At 39.6% G+C, this 17,310-nt stretch overlaps 1 protein-coding gene across 2 annotated transcripts in view; it reads left to right on the top strand.

The window, feature by feature from the left end:
* HIP1 (huntingtin interacting protein 1) overlaps window positions 1-17,310 on the top strand; it is a 79,691-nt gene that overhangs the window by 40,895 nt on the left and 21,486 nt on the right. For both annotated transcript variants that reach the window (XR_012688186.1, XM_075196793.1), the window contains exons 8-15: window positions 2,444-2,584; window positions 4,818-4,875; window positions 5,055-5,130; window positions 6,586-6,726; window positions 8,072-8,169; window positions 9,674-9,746; window positions 11,769-11,952; window positions 16,467-16,555. Coding sequence is in view for 1 of the 2 variants with exons in the window: in XM_075196793.1 (XP_075052894.1) it covers window positions 2,444-2,584; window positions 4,818-4,875; window positions 5,055-5,130; window positions 6,586-6,726; window positions 8,072-8,169; window positions 9,674-9,746; window positions 11,769-11,952; window positions 16,467-16,555 (860 nt within the window). In the remaining variant the exon portion in view is untranslated. The remainder of the gene's footprint in view (window positions 1-2,443; window positions 2,585-4,817; window positions 4,876-5,054; window positions 5,131-6,585; window positions 6,727-8,071; window positions 8,170-9,673; window positions 9,747-11,768; window positions 11,953-16,466; window positions 16,556-17,310) is intronic.

The raw sequence follows: 17,310 nt of genomic DNA, 5'->3' as shown, positions 1-17,310 counted from the left end.
ACACCCATTTCAATGATCTTATTACTATGGGCCTCATTTAGTGCTATGAGCAAAGCAAAAAAGGACCAAACCATGCTGCAATGCCGGGGGTGTAAATGCATATTTATTTATTTGCATGCTGGGAGAATACTGGCTGCTTTTGCATGTAGCACACAAATACTGGACAGCTATATTCTTACACAGCAATTTAGAGTTGAGCTAGTACACAACTCTAATTTGCTAAAGCTTCTAAAAATGTAAAAAAGTGGAGGTGTTGCCCATAGCAACCAATCAGATTATTTATCTAGTACATCTTGGAATATGATAGCTAGAATCTGATTGGGAGCTGTGGGCAACATCTCAACTTTGCTTTTTTAGACATTTTAGTGAATCTACCCCTAAATATGTCCACACATTTAAATCTCCCCTCTTGCAGTGCAACATGGTTTTGCCAAGGTGCAAATTTGCTCAATTTTTTCCTGCTCTAAATGAAGCCTTGTGTACAGTCAAACATTTTAATTTGTTGACGTGCTCCATTAGGGTAACATGAAAGTGAATGAGAAATTATGTTCCCATAGTGCTATTAAAATGCTGCATGCACAGCTGTTATCACAGAGGTAATCATTACACCAGTTCATTCTCATGTTATGCAGACTGTCGCTACTTTAAAGCTTTGGTTCTATGGTCAGAAAAATTTAGTGTTACAAGTCTCCTGCCTGACACTATTCTCTATTAGGCATATGGGAAAATATAATGGAAAGTAAGTACAGCCTATAGTCATGCATCCACCTCACAGCATATTTTAGACTAGGGAAGTGACAATAATAAGTAAAAACACCCACTTCCTTTCTGTTGACCTGTACAGAATTTCAGTGTGGTGTAGGAAGTAACACTGTGCTGGTATGACAAATTAGCCCCAAACTTGTGTCACAAATAGCTTCTCATCATTCTCACAACATGAATAGTTACCATCCAACATGACCCATTTCACCTGGGTCCTGGTTTTATATTACCACTAATTTTCCAATCAAATTAACTGCTGAAAGCCCAGTCATTGCAAAATTGTAGTAGATCATTCTGTCCTGGTAAAACTGGTTCTAATACTGAGTATTTTACATAGGTTTAAGGGTGAAGTCAGACAACTGTATCAGTCTTTTTCCACTTACAGGTTTGTGAGAGATTAAGCTCCCTCTGAACCACAGGTCCTATTAACTACAGTGTGTCAGTACTCAGGCAGAAGAATTCAATGTTTTCTAAGTGGAATAAAGCAGCATTCTGAAACTCTTATCTGACATAACACTATTTGTGGAACGCGTGGGGTTTCTTAACTGAAATCAGCTGAGTGTGGGAATGGCTAAAATTGGAAAACTGTTTCTCCGACAGATTTTCAGACTGAAGCCAGGGGAGTAGGGTACAGAAGGGACAGATTTATTTTCTAGTTGTATTTACCCCTATCTCTAAATGAGGCTCAGTACATTTCAGTAGATACTAAAGACATTGGGACTAATATAGAGTTAGATACAAATTTTGCCCAGGTGCAGAATCTGCAGCTGAGCAAACTATGTTGCACTGTAAGGACTGTAAATGGAGGATAAATACTGCATGCTCTTGCAGCCATGTGATTTGTTTGGTTAGTTTCTGTAGAGGGGTGCGGTGGAGAGCGGATCAGCGATGCAGCAGGAGTCTTCTGGAGTGACTCCACTTTGTTATTACGTTATTGAAAGCATCAGGCTGTTATTATAGCAACCAAACACCAGCTTGAGATTGTCTCTGATAATAAGGAGAACATGAATGCCTGAGGCAGGGTATGGAGGGGGAAGTGTTTTGGAACATGGGAGCATTAATTTAAAAACAATTTAGTGGTCCTTGATTATGGATCCAGCTTAAAAGAGGACTCTAGGAATGCAAGTTAGTTACGGCAACATGGTGGCTTAGTGGTTAGCACTTCTGCCTTACAGCACTGGGATCATGAGTTCAATTCCCGACCATGGCCTTATCTGTGAGGAGTTTGTATGTTCTTCCTGTGTTTGCGTGGGTTTCCTCCGGGTGCTCCAGTTTCCTCCCACACTTCGATCCTCAAGTGCCCCCAACAGGTCATAGTTTAAGGATTTCCTAATCAAATTGCCAAAATATTTTGTTTACCTTTCCTCTATGTTCCGAATGGAAAATACTGCAGAATGAAAGACGCAAGGTTCAGAATCCTTTAGCTACATACATGACCTTTTTACATGGGCGGCAATAGCAAACACATTACGTATTCTTTCTGGAAAGTGAACACTGGTGTAAATGAGCCTCATTGAACCAATGTGTATGTTTATTTAAGTGACTATTACTATAACTGTGTCCCATGTTTCTCAGTGTGTTGACAGAGGACTTGTTGTATGGAAATAACAGGAAGACAACACGTCTCAGCCATGTTTCCTATAATGTTGAGTTAGTTGATTTTTCATTTGTTCTTGTACAGTTTTTAAATCTCTGGACATGTCCCGTTCCGTGTCTGTCACCGCTGCTGGCCAGTGCCGTCTGTCGCCTCTCATACAAGTCATACTAGACTGCAGCCATTTGTACGACTACACTGTGAAACTACTCTTCAAACTGCACTCTTGTAAGTATTCTGAACACAAGGAAATAACATGCATGGTTTGTCTGTTGGAAATACACCATAAACATTGACAGATATAACAGAAAGCATTTCAGACAAGTGCTATAAGCAATATACGCATGATGTACACTTCCAGTATATGTTTGCAGATGTGATGGATCACCAAAAATCTAATGTACAGTAGCCACACAGCTTCACGGACCACTAGAACACACAGAGCTTTACGCCAGGATGTTGCATCAAACTTACATCCTCTTTTGCACAGTTATATGCGATAATTCTCATAAGTGTCCCGTGATGATTTTTTTTTTTTACCAAAGAAAGTTTGCCTGCAAAATAATATCTGAATGAGTCATCTTTTAGCATTGGGAGATCTGGTTTTGCATCTCATATGAAACTATATAGAATATATTCAGAGAAAGTGTTTTTTAACAATATGCAGTCGATCTAAGGAAAACTACATGTTACTTGTGAGCAAATGTCTGTCTTCCCCATATAGGATAACTACGGGAATTTTTTGTTGTTGCTAGTAAGTAAGTGCCCCTCTCCCTCCCGGCAGATTTGTTGGGGTGCGATGGACAGGCTGCGACAGTTGTACAATCAGTTTTGTTGGGGTGCGATGGACAGGCTGCGACAGTTGTACAATCAGCTGAATTACCAACCTTCTACTGAGCTGCATGTTACACTCCTGCAGGTTGTTATAGCTGTAGAAGCATTGGTTATAGACACCCATGTGATTGAGCATATGCTTTAATTGGGGAGGCAGATGGGGGTTCATTAGTTTAAGAAAAACTGCCGTAGTCCTCCTTTAACATGTGCGAGTGAACAATATCTTACAGTCAGAGATTCGGTAATAAAAATGGTCCTATAATGCTACTCTGGAGAACGTTGCACCTCTGGGAAGGGGATATGGAGACTATCAACCTCCTTGTCAATGTGTAGCTCAGCAAGTCTATGCGATCTGTACAGTTGTATCGATCCTGAGGACGGCTAACAGGAAAACCTCAATGCAAAAATACATCAATTTAGTTTCAGTGCTTGGCAAGTTTCTTCCGGTAAATGTCAGCCATAGCTATCTGTGATCAATAGCCTGTTTTATGAGTAACCCATTGTCTGATAGAAGATTTCTGTGCGATGCAACCTTAGGCAGTGCAGGGGTTAAACTGTTCTGCCTGTTTTGTTTTTCACACCCTGCAGTCTGGTTCTGCTGTGCAAAAACTATATGGGCCTGATTCATAAAGGATCTTAACTTAAGAAACTTCTTATTTCAGTCTCCTGGACAAAACCATGTTACAATGCAAGGGGTGCAAATTAGTATTCTGTTTTGCACATAAGTTAAATACTGACTGTTTTTTCATGTAGCACACAAATACTTGATAGCTTATTTGTACACTGAAATTTAACGTTGATATTTGTGAGCTACATGAAAAAACAGGCAGTATTTAACTTATGTGCAAAACAGAATACTAATTTGCACCCCTTGAATTGTAACATGGTTTTGTCCTGGAGACTGAAATAAGAAGTTTCTGAAGTTAAGATCCTTAATGAATCAGGCCCGATGTTCCCAACACGTCTGTCTAGCACAACAGTCTTGTGCTGTAAGTTGCTGTTACAAAGGATACGTTCTGAGGGGTGTCGGATAGTAATGTATCGGAATTTGGAGGTGACACATACTGTGCTATACAACCCTGATAATTTTATATAGTTCTCTTGAATGCTGCTGGCTCATAGTTAATTTCACATAGTGGGATACGGTTTGTTAAGAGTTTTCCTGTTTCCTATTTAGAAGTGTAACAGGAAATGAGTAGCTAGTAGTTGAAATGATATAATGTAAGTGTTCTAGAATAGTGCACATAGAAGGATTTATCGTGTATGCTTATTTGAAGATTATTTTCTATACTTTATTGTTCAGTAAAAATCCAAGGGGCATCTTACAAATAGCAGGGAATCGAGTGGCTGCAACTCTCCCTACCTCTATTTTGAATTAATATAAAACACCGACACAGTAGGAGGTGAAACCCTGCAGAAAGACCATACAATATTTCGGGCAGGAAACTAGTAGGTTTGTAGCTGACATGAGCTGCAGCACTCGCTGATTGGCAGAGCAGGCTGGTTATTGTAGTTCGCTAACAGCAAGGCCACCAGAAATTGTCCATGAGACTTTATCAACATTAAGTACTGAGGATGTTGTCATAGTAGATGTTAGTCCCAGAGAGACTGTCTTTTCTGCTTTCAGGCCTCCCTACAGATACATTACAGGGTCACCGGGATCGCTTTATGGAACAGTTTCAGAAGTAAGTATATTCACTCTCAGTAATTCACTGACATTCATGAATGATGGTAAATATGTAGGACTATATTTAAGATGGAAATAACCTGCGCCAGTGCTGGTAAGGATTAGTTTCCGAGGATGGAGGTAATTTTATTATTTAAGTGATACAAGTTTAATACAGGGAATTTTTTTTTTACCCAGGCTGAAGGAATTGTTTTACCGCTCCAGTAACCTGCAATACTTCAAACGCCTGCTGCAGATTCCTCAGCTTCCAGAGGTAAGGCAGATTGCTTCAGGCTGCAGAGTGCTGAGACGTCTATATGATATTGTATGCCTCATGATCTAGGCTTTAATGTTGCACTAAATATACAAGAGAAATCCACTTGGAAAAAACACCAGTATATTTGCAAAAGTTCCTTTACTCTGCAACTACGTGGAAGCTAATGTCTCGGTCTATCAGTTATGTATGGTGGTGAGATCATCATCATCATTTATTGCCAGTAATTCCCCAGCGCTGTACAGAGAACTCACTCACATCAGTCCCTGCCCCATTGGAGCTTACAGTCTAAATTCCCTAAGATACACAAAGACATACTAGGGTCAATTTGATAGCAGCCAATTAACCTACTAGTATGTTTTTGGAGTGTGGGAGGCAACCGAAGCACCCAGAGGAAACCCACAGAAACACAGGGAGAACATACAAACTCCTCACAGATAAGGCCATGGTCTGGAATTGAACTCATGACCCCAGCGCTGTGATACAGAAGACTAACCACTTAGCCACTGTGCTGCCAACCCAGTGTGCAACAATAAAAGGGATGCTTGAACTGACCTTTTTTCTGTCTTTTATTTAATGTAAAAATTAGGGTTGAATTTCTAAAACAAATTTTTTTATAGGACTTTACTCAGTTTTTACATGTTACATAGCTCACTATTCCCCACAGTTTCCATTGCTTGTCTTCTCTTCCCTGTATCCCTTAACAGAGCTCTATTGTCAATCATTTTGAGCTTCTGAGAACACAACAGCTTAGTGGATGTGGCCCAGTTTCAAGTTATATGTGGCCATGTCTGGAAAGGGCTGGAAATATGACAGAGAGCAGGCAGAGATGTAGCAGACACAGTACTCTGATTTCTTTTAGAACCTGCACAGAGAGATGACATAAATCTATGCCTAGTATGTACATACTCATGGGTTAGACACAGTTAGCAAAGGCTGCAGTCATTTTACCTTTTTTAGTCTTTGATACCCGTATGTTTTGCATACGTGCATATTTTTTTTTTTCTTTATTTTACTGCTGACTACAAGCTATATTTATAATTTATATGATAGTATAATGGTTGAATAATGAGTTAGTTGTCAATATATTATGAAATCCTTATACAGCATTAGTAGTGCACTAGGTGCAGCTTTTCTTAAAGAATGAAATGGAAACATGACCATTCCTCCTCCATGTTCCCATTCTGTGTTTTTATACAATAAATCTACTTTATTACATCAGAACAGAGTTCTGTTGACCTCTTTTATCAGGGCGTTTTGGCTGCCTATAACAGTCTACAAACAGTTTGTGTAGCAATGTACAGGAGTGTTACAGAGAGTTCATCTGCTTGTGTTATTCTAGCAAGTGCTTTTATTTTAGCTAAGTAATCGTTAGTTGTTTTATTGGATCTGTCAATGTGTTATAATTACTGTACTAGTACATTATATGACAGCTTTTTTTTGTTTTCATTTTAGAACCCCCCAAACTTCCTACGGGCTTCGGCTTTGTCTGAGCACATAAGCCCTGTGGTTCTTATACCTACAGAAAATTCTCCTCCTGACAGCGAAACTTTAGTGGAGACTGATGATCTAGTTGGGATGGACTCGTCTCACCAGGTAAGTAATGAGAGATAATTATGCTGGTGTTATCGTATCTACTACAGAGAATAAGGGGAACAGGGTAGGGGTGGCAGGATGGTCAGGAGGACAGACACTGAGGCTGATGGGGTCAGTCACTCTAAATTGCATCTCATCATCATCATCTATTTATATAGCGCCACTAATTCCGCAGAGCTGTACAGATAACTCACTCACATCAGTCCCTGCCCCATTGCAGCTTACAGTCTAAATTCCCTAACATACACACACACAACAGAGAGAGAGAGAGCAATTTGATAGCAGCCAATTAACCTACTAGCATGTCTTTGGATTGTGGGAGGAAACCGGAGCACCAGGAGGAAACCCATGTAAACACGGGAAGAACATACAAACTCCACAAGGATAAGGCCATGGTCGGGAATCAAACTCATGACCCCAGTGCTGTGAGGCAGAAGTGCTAACCACTAAGCCACTGTGCTGCCATCTCTGTGGCTGTTTACACAGTGTCATTGGCCTATACTAACTGTTGTTTAGCAGATCTCAATAAAAGTATTCAGAAGAGGAAATAGTTATGAATGTGACTATCGGAGGGTGCAGCTGAGAACTATCATTGTTGTATATGATATTTTATAATAGCTGCAGAGAGGCAAAGCACCAGGTGCTGCAGTGTTTGGAGGGGAAGTGAGGTTCCTAATTGGCAGCCTAGTACTTTACATCACGGACCCTGGTGAAAAATAATAACAGTAAGGATATTGATAGAGGTGATGACATCGAATTGAGAGAAATAGAGGTAAAGATCAGAAATGATTAGGATTAATTTGATTAAAGCTTAGGACTTTGCATAAAGACGCATTTCCAAGTCATAAGTGCTCAGAAATCACCAATAGAAAACTTCACAACAATGTTGAATATTTAAGGTGTGTTTGACTAAGGTCTGAGAACCCTGTTATATTCAATATTCAATTCCTGCTCACAGGAGGGGATAGAACAACCTGTAGCCAATCAGATCATTTGAACGCTCACAGCAACAGGAGATGAATTTGCTGAGCTTGTGAGAGGCAGTGGCCTGTATACTTGTGTGATTATGTTAGTGAGGACAGGGCAGATGTGACAGAGGCAGTGTCATGATGTGAGGAGGCAAGTGAGATGCCAGAGACTGAGATTTAGATAATAGAAGGAGCAGGGTATCCAGCTGCACAGCGTAGTACATTGTGTTTGCTGTGTATCTTCTTGGTAAACGCTTTAAAAATAAATAAAAAACAATTGAAAGAATCATATGTCATTTCTGGACTGAATTGGATCAAAACTCAGTGTTTGTCTGTCATGCATATAACCTATTATAGTATTCTTTCTTTTCTTTCAGAGTCTACCTGAAAATAAGTTTGATGATATATTTGGCAGCTCCTTCAGCAATGACCCTTTCAATTTCAGCAATCAGAATGGCATGAGCAGGGATGAAAAGTAAGTGATGGTGTTGGAAGACTAGATTGATGAATATGAGTGACAGATATTGGTGAGTGGATTGGCTAAAACAAATGTATATTACCACTGCAGACAATGTAGAAACCATAAAAACATTATTTTGAGCTCTATCTAGTTTGGTTTATACTAGTAAGTGAAGCAATATTAAATTGCTTTGTAAAACCAAATTATGTATTTATCCTTTGCGTGGATTCTGTGCGCTCAGTGACAACACAAGGTTGAAAGACTTTGAAAAAGCTTGTGAATAACAGAAAGGTAATGCAAATGTTTTACTGAAAACAAACACAAAGTAATAATAACAATATAATATTGTAATAACAAAAGGAGATAGTACAGGAGGAACAAGGAATAACAACTGAAACAGAATAATGCAGTAACAGAAATACAGGTAACTGAAGATAAATAAGCTAAAGCAAATTAGCCAAGGTAGCAAACAGGGCCAGGGCAGTGGGACATGATCCACAGTACAATGCCAGGCACAAGTCCAAGGCTCAGAATGGTTAGATCCATTGCAGGCCCTCCAGCAAGCCTGGACAAGAGTACCAGCCCATAAGGATTACGTTGGTGCAGATGATAATGAGACAGAACCTGGGAATGCCACGCAAAGCTAATTTGTCACCTGCTGGTGACATCTGGAAGTTCCGAATATATGAAACAGCAAAACAGTGCCACCATCAGGGAGAAGCATTGAATGAATTTCAAGTACATAACAATTAGTTATTTTTTAAAAATTGATTTATATAGATTTATTATTATATATAATTGGCTATTTTACATATGTCACTTGAAATGTTCTACTGTCTGCCTGTGTATGGCAGGCATGGCTTATGAATATGGGGAGCTTGGTTGTAGTGTTGGTCTCAGGATCTTTTGAGAACATAGTAATCACTCTGTTAGTGGAGATGCTGATTAGTCAGAGGAGTCCCTGATGAGACTTCTTTGGCAATCAGTGAAAAGTGTATGTAAAAAACATGCCAAGTACTTCTTGCTCCAGGTTACACTGGATACATTTGTGTTGATTTGTAGATAAGAACTACTCCAGGTCTTACTAGCACATTGCTGAACACTTTTCTTTAACCTAAGGCTAATGTTGGTGATATTACAGTGGTTTTACTTGTAACAACACCACAGCCCCAATTTTATACTTGTGAAATATATAATTCCACATTTTATTATTCACTTGGACAAGAATCATATGGAACAGTTCCTGGCTCCTTACTGGACCCATAGGCTCACTCACTATGATGTTGTCATCCTTAAAGGAGATTTACCTATGTCTGCCTGGAGCAGTAGTATCAACTTATAGAATGTTTATAAACATACTGTCAGAAGGAAGGAGTTATGAAGTAGTCAGCATTTGTGGATTTGTATTTATATTTTTATTCATGATTAGTTTTTTGTCAGTGCGTATTATAATTGGGTTGATGTTAAGACCTTTGTCCTATATCTTCCACCTTTTCTTATGCTTACATCTCTCTCTCAGAGATAGAGTCATAGAGCAGTTGTACAAAGAAATTGCCATTCTGAGAGATGAACTGGGGAACTTCAAGGCAGAGGTAAAACTTTTGTCCAAATTAAATGCTAATGAAACTGTAAGTTATTAGATTTTATGATCACAGTGTACCTATACTTAACAGAAAATACTTTGCAGTCACATTTCTTATGCCAGTTACAGAATGCTAGGCCAGCCTCAAGGTATCTTCTGCCTGAGTGAAACAGCCAATAAGAAAAACTATAGAGCTACTACCGTCTGTGCTTTGCATGAGTTCACTTCAGTCATAATCCCTCATTTCAGTATTACACAACTCATGTAAGAGAGGGAATACAGTTGTCCTTCATTCAAGTGTTACATGTGTGTTCCAAAGTTATAACGTAAAGGGAATGTATCATGAATAAACTAAAATCAGTTAGTTAATTTATTGGCCAAATGATAACATTTTGATGCAGCTTTTCATCACCAGAGAACATTGTGTGTATATTATCTCTATACTTTACTGTGATTCGCATCCCCCTTTCAGCAATTCCTGTTCATTTACTCTTTCACACTCTGACTGCCAGTGACCTCATTAGTATGCTGCACCTCCATACAACTACCTGTTGAGGTGGGTCTGTGTCAGAGCTGTCATTCAGCGCTGTTTGTTCAGGACAGACAACATGCACTGCATACACAATATAACATTTTCCATCAGTCTTTCTGAGGTAATCGGAACAAATGTAGAACTAAGCGGCGGAGCACATGCAAAAAGGAGTTGTGGACATGCCCAGCACTTCTGACGTGTTAGACCCTCTCAACACCTTTATCTTCCATAAAAACACCCTTCATTTGCCGCAGAGAGCAGAGGCACTTGTTGGCATGCGTGGACCCGCTGGTGTGCAGTGATATAGTACCCCCCACCCTACCTTGAGTTGGGACAAATGTTTTGGCTAGGGGACAGTCCTCTCACATCAGGACTTTCCCACCTAACCCTCCTCTACATTGAAGGAAGTCACTTAACCAATCACCAGAAAGCTCTTTCCTTCCTAAGCTTATTGCCCATGAGTATCAGGCTTAGGGAGGAAAGAGCAGGTTTGTGATTGGTGGAGAGATTCCATTTGATGCAGGAGAGAGGGAGTTACTACGTGATTAGAGTATGACTGACTGTCAGATGAATCTGCCCCAACAAGCGCTTTTATGAAGCATCATTTTGCTAATGAGGTTGCTGACGGCAGATGTAAAAGAAAGTAAGTACATATTCCTGAAAATCAGAGGAGAAACATAGTTATAGACATTATATACCTACACAGCTCCATGGGGTCAGAAGGACACGTTAAAGGCTAATTCCACTCAAAACAGATAATTCACTTTTGAGTTGAATATCACACGTTAGTCCTGATCCCAGAGTACACTTACATGCTGTCTGCCAACAACACCTTGGGCAGCGCCAGTCATCAGAGGACCTGCTGGATCACTTGGCACCTCTGACTCCAGGTAAATAATATTTTGGGGTTGGGTTAACTTGTGATATTCCTCCTAAAACTGAAAATGATATATCCTTCGAAAGACAACTATTTGGCCCAGTAGCTGATCATCATTTTACATTGTAAACCTTATTTAAATGCATTCCTGTTGTGCATATCTGGGCATAATGCCCTCTCTGATCACATTTGGCACAGTAACTTACCTACAGGGAACCCAGGCATTCCATGAACTCCAAACAAGTCAGAAAATGATCCCGATTTGCTGATGTGCAATCTCTATGACCTAAACACCTTAAAGTTTGTCACTCTCCTTTTATTTAAATATTCCACAGACCCATCCATCTTTATTTTATTGTATTCTTGTATGGAGGTAATCAGGGGAGCAATCACCCCATTGATTCAATCTACAGCCAGTTCAGCAAGTGATTACAGTTTTTCAGCAGATCCCACTATATACGCATACAGGGCTGTAGACGTGTAAAAACCAGCTAAATTACATCAATTATAATATTTGATTTACCTGTATCAAATAACTCCTTTTCGTGTTAGAAATGATTAATGTTGGTAAAAGGTCCATAGAGGAGATGAAGGGCATATTTGATAAGATTCATATATTTCAGAGTCACCGGTTGGTTATTAATCTGAAAGGGCGGATCCAAGAGCTAGAGGCGGAGTTAGCAGAACAGAAGCACCTGAGGGAGCAGGCAGTGGATGAAAATGAGTTTCTGCGCACAGAGTTGGAAGAGTTGAAGAGGAGGAGACAAGATACTGAGAAAGCACAGAAGAGTCTGACTGAGATAGAGCGTAAGGTTCCAGCATTTGCTGTAGCACTTTGAGTGCTGCTGTGCTACCAGAGTGTGTTAACTGACAGTTGGGGTTATTGACTAGCAAATAGGCAGTAGACTATAGCCACCAATCAGGAATAGACATTAATCAGTCCGATACAAGTAAGACAATGAAAATAAACATCTGATTGGTATGGGTTAATGCATGTCTCTATTTTTGCATATTATTAGTAAATAAACACAATGCCCTATAATTTAGATTTGTACACAAAATGCTAGGTGGTCTGAATGCATCTAACAAGCATATTTTCTTGTTTTAGGGAACATATAGTTTAGAACAGTTTTAGGACGGAGGATATATCTCTACCCCTCTTGGCAGTATAGGCCTGTGTTTATATATCTAGCTACCCTAAGTATGCGCAAATTCCTTTCTGAGCTCTGTGACTTTTTTATACAGAGATTTTTATTGTAAAAAAGCTCAAGTCATTTAACTTTTGCAAACGTTTCCTTTATTAAATGACATATTAGATGTAATTATTCAGTATTAGGTTTATTTATTTTTTATTTATATATAGAATCAAGGATACACTAACCTGTTAATTGATTTATAAACGTTGTGAATATTTCAAATGTGCGTCCATCTTTCCCTCTATAGGTATCTATTCGTTCATTCACCATATCTACCTGTCATGTTGTAATGTACATACTTGACATCCATGGTCATATGCGTGTTGTTATGCATGTCTTTGGATCACGTTTCCTACACATATTAGCTATATGATCTCCTTATATGGTATTATTATTATTTTTCTTATTATTATCTTGTATTTAAAAGGTCTGCAGCGCCGTGCATGACATATACAGGATACAATGATCCATAGCACATTACATGATACATGAAAAACAAAATACAAAGAGAAGACATACTGAATAAAAAAAATAATATACAGATAACATGGTAATGCAGATCAAATTATTTACGGGGCAGTGAGTGAGAGTGATGGTAATGATGTGAAGTAGAAAACAGAGCTAGAGAAGCAGGACCAAAAGGTACAGAGGGTGATGGAATAGTAGAAGAAGAGCAGAAAGAGGGCCTTGCTCATGAGAGCTTGCAAACTAAAGGTAAGGGAAAGACACAAATAGGGTGGAATCGGCTAGGGTAGTTGGGATGAAAGCCGAGACAAAGGTGTTAGGAGGAATGTTAATAGGCTTGAAAAAAAGAGATAAGTCTTAAGGGCACGCTTGAAGCCTTGGAGAGTAGAGGCTAAAGTAATAAAGCTTTGGAGATCATTCCCCAGACGGAGAGCAACACGGGCAAAGTCCAGAAGGCGGGAGTGGGAAGAAGAGATGAGTGAAGTAGTGAGGCGGCGGTCATTGGCAGAGCGGTGGGAGCGGCAAAGAGTGTGGGTAGAGATAAGGTTGGAGATGTAGGTGGGGGAGGGTTGGTTGAGCGCTTTGTAGGTGAGGAGTTTAAATTCAGTTCTGTAGACCACAGATAATGTAGTGACTTGCAGAGGGGCTTAAGAGGGGCAATGTGGGAGTCTGGATGGGCGACAGAAGTAAGTTACAGTAATCAAGGTGAGAGATTACAAGTCGCTTCCATGGTGAGAAAAGGCCAGATCTTGCAAATATTCCGGAGGTGGAAGTAACAGGATTTTGAGAGGTTGAGAATGTGAGGTTTAAAGGAGAGGGAGAAGTCGAGCATGACCCCTGGGCAGCAGATTTGAGGGACAGAAAGGAGGGGAATGTTATTAACAGAAAGTGAGAGAGGGGTAGGTGAGAAAGCCCTGGAAGGGGGGAAGATGATTAGTTCAGTCTTGGAGATATTGAGTTTAAGAAAGCACTGGGACATCCAAGATGAGATGGTCAAGGGACAACTGGATATAATGGAAGGGGAGAGGTCAGTGGATATAAGGTATATTTGGGTGTCTTAAGTATATAGGTGGTACTGGAGGACAAAGGAGCAGATGAGGTCACCAAGAGAAGGTGTCTAAAGGGAGAAGAGCAGGGACCAAGAAGAGATCCTTGGGGCAGTCTAACAAGTAAGGGAAGAGGGGGAGATGTGGAGTCATGTGTAGAGACTGAAAAAGAGCGATTGGTGTGGTAAGAGGAAAACCAGTAGAGGACAGTGTAACAGAGGCCTATAGATTGGAGAATTTGCAAAAGGAGGGAGTGGTCAATGGTATAGAAGGCAGGAGAGATTGAAAAGGATAAGAAGGCAGAAGTGTCCTGTAGATTTAGCGAAGAGAAAGTCATTAGTGACATTTGAGAGGGTAGTTTCGGTGGAGTGGAGGGAGCGAAAATTGAGTTGGAGCGGGGCAGTGAGTGAGTGAGAAGAGAGAAAGGAGTTGAGGCATTTATAGTCAACCTATTTGAGAAGTTTGGAGGAAAAAGGAATTAGGGTGTAAATTAGAGAGAGGCACCGTCAAGGGGCATTTTTTTTGAGTATGGGGGAGACGAGAGCATACTTAAAGGAGGAGGGGAAGGTTCCAGAGGAGAGGGATACATTGAAGAGGTGGTCAAAGTGGGAGCAGGCCTCGAGAGAGGTAGTGGAGAAGGTGGGAGGGGATGGGGTCAAGTGGGCAGGTGGAGGGAGGTAACCTATATTTAAAACTGTAGTCTGTTAATCTACACTAAAATATTTTTAGTAGTTTGTACTTTGAGTGGGCTTTAATTTTAATTTTATGGGATGGAGGTTCTGACCCACACAGAGGAAGAGAATCAGTACATTGATGAAATAATGTAATAATCAAACAGTAAAACAGAATACATGCATTAGAAAAGTAAAGGATAAAAAAATAGGAAAGAGGGCAAGCAAAATATCCGATCATTAAAGTAAGCACAAATGAAAGAGAAGATCTCTCATGTGGTTGGGTAGGAGACCTGGGAACAGTAAGACAGCTTATGCAGAGAACCAAAGCCATGAAAAGTTATTGGGGTATGTTTCACCTTTTGATAAATGTTTGCTCATATCCCACTGTCCTGTTTTAATTCATTGGGGATGGGGAACATATAGAAGTGTGAAAGGGATGATTGAACAGGTTCACACACATTGGAAGACCTTGACAGGAGCGCACTTTGGATGAAAAAGATTAAAGACAACATGAGGAATTGATTTCCGGCCTTACGTCTTTAGCGCAGGGAGTCACAGGTGGAATTTTATTGTCTGGACATCTCAGTTAGTCACACGTCATGAACTGAATAAATACTACATTGCTGATTGATAGGACTATGGTTAGAACGGATTTCTATAGCCAGACATCCAGTCTTTGTGAGAAAGCAGTCAGTAAAAGCAGTCAGTATAAACATTTTCAAACCAGCAAGTTTTAGCAAACCGTTTTCTATTATCACTACACATCTTCATTTTTTTTAAAATGTTTATAACCTCTTCACATCAAAATGTTTATATATCCTATACTTTACTATACCTTACTTTACAATCTGCTATATTAAGTATATTATTATATTTATGTACAACTGCTATATTTGATTTGTTGTTACAATTGTTATATTCATATATTTTTATGTTGTTTATTTATTTATTCCCCGAAGCCCCCCATTTATTTATACTGGTGTTATTAGTCACTTTTTTAATAAAGTTTATGTTGTTTTAGCTATACATTGAGCTTCTCTAATGAAACAGTGAATTTGATCTGGATTTTGTCTGGCCTTTCATTGCTCATAACCTTAGAATTTGTAAATCAGTGTGAATCAAAATGAAAATGTAATGTGTATACATTTAGTGGTAGTTGGTATTTAAGGCAGTGGTCCAAGGGGGGAAGGGGAGGGGGGTGTATACAGTGGTACGCCATACCGCCATTCCTCCTACTGCTTTCATTGTAAAACTATCACATTCCATTCACTTACATTCCCATTACATTTTTCATACCGCCACTTCTAAATTTCCACTTCGACTACTGATATAAGGAGTGTTGCAATATAATATACTGATATAAGGAGTGTTATTTTGTTGCTTGTGGGATATTGAAAATTCTGCAAAAATTGCAAGAAGCAATATGGTAGTTTATTGGCTCCATTCAATTGTATGGGGATGAATTAAATTAAAACATTTGTCGCTTTGCTAGAATACAATGTAAATTCCATGACACAATCCTTGAAATCAATGTCGTACTTGAAATATTAGGCTGTAATCCTCAGCACAGGCAATGCCAAACCCTAACCCGAGAGCCACCTGTATTGTCTGAGTTATATTTACAAGACTGACTATGAGAATTATTTTACTAAATGGTGATCAAAGAACAGATGGTGAGCTAGGTGAGATAAATAAAAACAATACCGTGTTATCTTAAGACCATTGATGTACTTGTACTATAACACGGCTGCCAGCTGGGGGGATGAATCAGCAGCAGCGACAGTTGTCGGAAGTAATTATAATGTTATTTACTATATATCAGGCAGGCTAGTGCTACCTTGTCTGTTTAGTGAGAATTACTCAGTTAAAATGACTTTATATTGTGTGGGCTAGGAGGAAGTATGAATGAATGATTAACTCGTTTCTTTTTTCTGTCACAGGGAAGTCCATAGCTAATGAGCAGCGATACACGAAGCTGAAGGAGAAGTATGCAGAGCTAGTTCAGAGCCATGCAGATCTTCTGAGAAAGGTGCTTGATTCTAACTATCACCAGGCAGATCCTGGTACTCTTTAAGGGTCTGTTTATACTTTGGGCTTTGATGGACAGGTGTGGGCATTTTTTTGATCACTTCTATGAAACACAAAGAATTGGAGGTGGTCACGGGGCTTATTGACCATCTGAAAAGCGTAGTTTGTTCTCATAAGAGAATGCTCCCAAAAGGAGCATGTTCTGTTGTTGCAGTGTGGTGCTGCACTTTAATTACTGATACATATTTTATACATCTAGCACAAGACGATCACATTTATGCACAATGTCAAAGACAATGCACCTGTGCATCAACAGCACCATGTCGGAATATTAAGCTACATAAAGGAGAGAGCACACTTAGACAGTCTATTTAACCTAAAACTAAGGGAGCATTTCTCAGGCAGCAAGGTATTAGAGGACACTGCATAATACAAATGTCTATGCTTGATCTGTGTAAGGGATGATAGGAATACCATTCCACTTACCTCTCCAGGCAGCATAAGGGCTAAACACATCCCTACCTATGTATCAGACCACACTTATGCCAGGGGGTAAATTTATCAAGCTGCGGGTTTGAAAAAGTGGAGGTGTTGCTTACAGCGACCAATCACATTCTAGTTGTCATTTTGTAGAATGTACTAATTAAAGGATAACTAGAATCTGATTGGTTGCTATAGGCAACATCTCCACTTTTTCAAACCCGCAGTTTAAAAGATTTACCCCCAAGAGTTAATTATTATGTTTCTCCCATATCC

The sequence above is a fragment of the Mixophyes fleayi genome, chromosome 2, assembly GCF_038048845.1.
Source record: "Mixophyes fleayi isolate aMixFle1 chromosome 2, aMixFle1.hap1, whole genome shotgun sequence".
NCBI classification, from domain to species: domain Eukaryota; kingdom Metazoa; phylum Chordata; class Amphibia; order Anura; family Limnodynastidae; genus Mixophyes; species Mixophyes fleayi.
This window is presented reverse-complemented; position numbering and strand designations above follow the sequence as displayed.